Source organism: Arachis ipaensis, chromosome B09 (genome assembly GCF_000816755.2).
Source record: "Arachis ipaensis cultivar K30076 chromosome B09, Araip1.1, whole genome shotgun sequence".
NCBI lineage: Eukaryota > Viridiplantae > Streptophyta > Magnoliopsida > Fabales > Fabaceae > Arachis > Arachis ipaensis.
Window position 1 is genome coordinate 145264820 of NC_029793.2, and position 4753 is coordinate 145269572.

Sequence of the window (4753 nt, forward strand, 5' to 3'; positions counted from 1 at the left end):
TTGCACTCTTAATAAAATTAGTATTCGAATCGAATAAATTTTTAACTCAAAAATCAAAATCGATCAAATTGCAGTGGAAACACTTACAAGTGTCCCTACTTTATATCTTGACACAATAACAACATCCCACATATGCAACTATTTGATTTGGATTTTCACCTTCAAAGGACAGTGCCTTAACTCTCTCTCAACAACCATAAAACACATAAGTGCATAACCAAGCACTGCCACACCATAATGGCAATCTTATTATCTTAATAAACAAATCCATATAATCCATTATTAAATTACTTCCATACTCGAATCTTTGTCTTATTTTTTTAAAAGCCAATCTTTCTCTTCTCTCTCACACACCCCACTTTCATTCTCCCAAAGTTTTTATTCATGGATACCCACCTTCTGTTTTTCCCCTCTTAGAGGAAAAACTTTACCTTCTTGCCATCATTCTACTCTGCTCCCTCTCCCTCTTCTGTTTTAACTTTTAATTCAGCCTGCATTCCCCACCCCATCAATCAAAATCTATACTTTTAGAAACTCATTTGACCCTTTCTTCATTCTGTTGCAAATTCAGAGCTGAGAGCTCTACCTGGAGAAAAAAGCCACATAAAAAGCTTTCCATGAAGTTTCAGAATGATGATGAAAGGAGCATAGAAAACCATGCTTTGACTTCTATTAACACCTTCATCATAATCACATTCTTGAGGTAACCTATGTTGTTTTTTCTTCTTGGCAGTGGAAATTTCTTCTAACAAGTTGTATGCTAAAAAACAACTCGAAAGTGATATCTTCACATAAATGAGCACAAAAATGTTTCTTTTTCTTAAAAATTCTTTGAGTATTAGTTGAAAAAAAAAACGTGCCTTTTGTATCCAATAATAAGATAGATGCCAAGCTTCATTTACAGGAAAACAAAAAGATGTTCCTATATGGCTATATCACATGCTATGAAGCCTTAGCTGATAGCTTTTTATGTTTGTATTGATCACTCATTCCCTGTGTATAACTAAATTCCATTTTGTGATGACAGGCAAAGGCATTTCCTGCTAAATAATATTCCCTTGTGTCATCCTTATACTGCATAGTACGGTTTGTGATCTCCACCATGGCAGCCACCTTCAAAGGAATCAAAAAGAGTTTCAAATACATAGCACAAATCTTTGGTAATTGTGTCTTTGTACTTCATTCACTTCACTCACAATATTTGATTTTGATGTGGTTGGTTTATTGGGGGCTAAGTTGGGAAGTGGGTGTGTTGTTGTTGTTGTTGCAGCTGTGAAAGAGCAACGAGAATTGGAAATTGGGTACCCGACAGATGTTAAGCACGTGGCTCACATTGGTTGGGATGGCCCCTCAGGGAATGGACCCAGTTGGGTATGAAACTCTTATAGTTTTGAGAAAATTATTCTATGGTCATGGAACACTTAGCTTGATCATGCTCTATTTATTCAAAGAGTAACTGCAAGTATTTATAGTTTTATAGTTTTATTTCAAAGAGTATACTTTCTCGAATCTATCTCTTCCATTGATGTTACAACAATTTAGGATCTCATGTTTCATTGTTTTGTCTATTGTTTTGTTGGATTCTATCATTCTTTTTCAACTTTCTTTTCTATTATGCAGATGAATGAATTTAAAACAGCTCCTGATTTTACAACTTCACTTGGCAACTTGGATGAACTAAGGGACAATAGTTCTTTGGCTCTCACTCCATCATGGTCCTCCCAAGGTATACTACTTTTGCTTATCACTTGTCAAGTAATAATAGTAACATATTTATTTTAATTTTTTTTTCATCTGAGTCAAGTGTTAATTTTGGCTTCTATATGTGGTTCCATTAAATATTTGATATCTTGTATTCTATTCATGTGGAACCGTGCAGTCTTTCTTGACCTGAATAATACCAACAGATGGCCCTTTCACGGGTTAACTAGTAAAACGAGAAAACGTTTATTTGATTATTATTTTTGTTGTTTTGAGTATTTTCGAGATTGCAAGGCTTGCAAAAGCTATATCTAGATTATTTGCCACCAAAGAAAGAGTTTGGCTCTTATGTCACGAGCAAAACTCATATCCATCAAAGGAATCTAGTGGTTATTATTGGCCTTTGCAATTCGTTAGCACTGTCTAAAGGGGTCCACACCAGAATTTTTTCTTAAACAGATTTGATTGTGTATTAAATTTAGCACACCACTGTGCTTGATAAGAATATGGTGATTGGTTGGTTTGTCTTCAGTTTCTACATGTGATAAGTCTCTGAGAAGACCTCAATGAGATCAAATGAAACCTTAAAAAATTTGCAATATGATACATGTGTCATGAAAACGGAGTGAAGCTGCTTAGCTAAAAATCTACATGAATGGTTCAATTAAGAATCTGAGTGATTATGAGATTTGTTCTTCCTGGGCATGTGACTAAAATGGAACCATCATTATAAAACATTACTGTGACATTTTAATTGGATTTACAGTAATTTGTTGTCATAAATTTTATTAAACATGTATCAATAGCTAACTGCAACAAACAGCCTATTTCTTAGTTTTGATGATTAGCTAAGCACTTCTTGTTACCATTTATACTGATAAGGGAGAAGTCCTGCATCACTTGCCAAATAGGTTTACTATTATATTACTTTGGTTACATGTTCTTGAAAAATTTAGCTATCATGAGATACTGTGCCTTTATTCATCTCTTTAGTCCTTGACATACCGAGTTCGTTGTACCATGTGATGTACTACTATAAAACTATATGTTCCGAGTTGGGTCAAGAGCCAAGTTTGGAGTATATCACCCCACAAACTTAGAAGTAGTAAACCAGAGAAATGTACTGAAATTTCTGTTTGAAAGCTGGCTGTTGTATATTCTTGAAGAATCCTTGGTGCATGCAGAAATTGTGTGGATTTGAAAGTTAATAAGCTCTTACTCTGTATCATGTTCTATGTTACTTGTTTTTTCTTCTAAATGATGATAATTTTTGTGTTACTTGAACCTTTTGAACAGATTTTGAAGACTCCATAGGAAGCCAATCAACACCATCTGTCCTTAAGGGAATTCATTCTGCTGGGGTTCCTCGTGTTCCTAAGAAGCCAAAGCGCAAAAAGACTAAGTCGACGTCCTCTTCCGAGTCGCTATCTACTTCATCAAGACAACTAAGAGCAGTGAAGTCAAAGTCTAAGCAGAGAGAGAGAGAAGGAGCAACAATTGCTCAAGTGTATCAGATTCAAGATTATGAAGACATAGGAAAGGATTTGGCAATGTGAATAGCAAAAGAGACTATGCCCTTTATCAAGTTATCAGCAAAAAGCCTTAGGAAAATGGTGTTTAGTAAATCCTAATCACTGAGAGAAAGAACCAAAATTAGTTGTCAAACACTAGAAAAATAAGAGGGGGAAATTGTGATTATCTTGGGGAGAATGGAACAATTGGGTGTTTACCATATGCAGGCCTTAAATTCACTAGCTTATAGTATTGTCCATTTTGCAGATTAAAATGAATAGACATGGCAAAAGGTTATTTACAAGATCACCATGGTAGTAATTTTATTAATGATTCTTGTTAAGGTATTATAATTATAATTTTATCAGCACTATTTTATTATATTAGGGCCCCGGTATTTCTGTTCATTGAAGCCAAATGAAGAGAGTTGGTATTATCATGCTTCAATCTTTGATAGATACTAATAAATTCATCTGGTATTGTTTTACTTCTAATGGGTTTCCTTGTTTTGCTTACTTTCTTTTATGCTCCTTCTAGCTTTAGAAAAAGTTATCTTACACAAGATAACAACCTTCTTAATAAATCCTCTCCAGTAAAAAAAAAAAAAACTAGATAATGTTCAGTGTTTGATCTCACTATTCATTGTTTTCACACATACACGCACATTAATAATAGGCATAAGCATAATCAAATCAAATACATATGATAAGAATAAAGACGAGATTAGTTAAAATATATACGGAAAACAAAATTAAAAAATGTAGGGATTAGCATTTTTAGCTAAAAAAAAAAGAAGAAAAATTAGTTAGTGTTGGATCAAATTCAATGCAAATACAAAAGAAAAATGTTGGTCACATCATATTTGCGGCAAAAGTATTTGAACATATACATGTATTTTGATATTCTTAGTAAGCTAATGTACTCAGGAGAAAATGAAAAGTATAACATTCTTTAAATCCTAAATTCTAATCATAAATTTTAAATCTTAAACTTTGAACTCTAAATTATAAATTATAAACTATGAATTTCAATTCTAAACTATAAATTATATAATTTTAAAAATGAATTATTGGTATAAAATATAATAAATGAAAATTTATTATTTATTTAATTAGCAAGAAGTATAGTATTAATTACTTTTTTTTTCTAAAAATAGTAGGTTATATTTTATTAATTATTGAAAAATGAAATACAAAGATGTCCAAAAGCAGGACAGCATAATAAAAGGTGGGGATTTCCCAAAAATACTACACTGAATGTATTCATCCAACTGTGCGTGGTCAAAAAACGAAGAAAAATCTTAAAGAAGAAAGAATGATAAATCAAATTGAATGCACCTAAGAGCTTGCCTCATGGAGATAACGACCTAAATTGGGAGTTCTTTGGATTTCAGGGAGCAACTTAACAGAGCTTACTAGAATAGCAGACAGCATAGAATAGAACCTTCAAAAATCAATTGGTTGCGAGCGTTTAGCCGTTCCAGCAAATGATGGTTCATTACTTAAGAATAAGTCGTGATGAACCAATGTTTACCTATCTA

At 32.9% G+C, this 4753-nt stretch overlaps 1 protein-coding gene across 1 annotated transcript; it reads left to right on the top strand.

Moving 5' to 3' along the window:
• Nucleotides 171-3652, top strand: LOC107619127 (CRIB domain-containing protein RIC10). Its single transcript, XM_016321351.2, has 5 exons — nucleotides 171-703; nucleotides 1028-1160; nucleotides 1271-1371; nucleotides 1621-1726; nucleotides 2998-3652. The coding sequence occupies exons 2-5, from the start codon at nucleotides 1103-1105 to the stop codon at nucleotides 3255-3257; spliced, it is 525 nt and encodes a 174-aa protein (XP_016176837.1). The 5' UTR covers nucleotides 171-703; nucleotides 1028-1102; the 3' UTR covers nucleotides 3258-3652.

Excerpts from the sequence above, each read along its gene's own strand:
- LOC107619127 (XM_016321351.2), top strand. The coding sequence starts at position 1,103 with ATGGCAGCCACCTTCAAAGGAATCAAAAAGAGTTTCAAATACATAGCA. Across the intron at positions 1,161-1,270 it reads ATACATAGCACAAATCTTTG|CTGTGAAAGAGCAACGAGAA; the intron begins GTAATTGTGTCT and ends TTGTTGTTGCAG. Across the intron at positions 1,372-1,620 it reads CAGGGAATGGACCCAGTTGG|ATGAATGAATTTAAAACAGC; the intron begins GTATGAAACTCT and ends TCTATTATGCAG.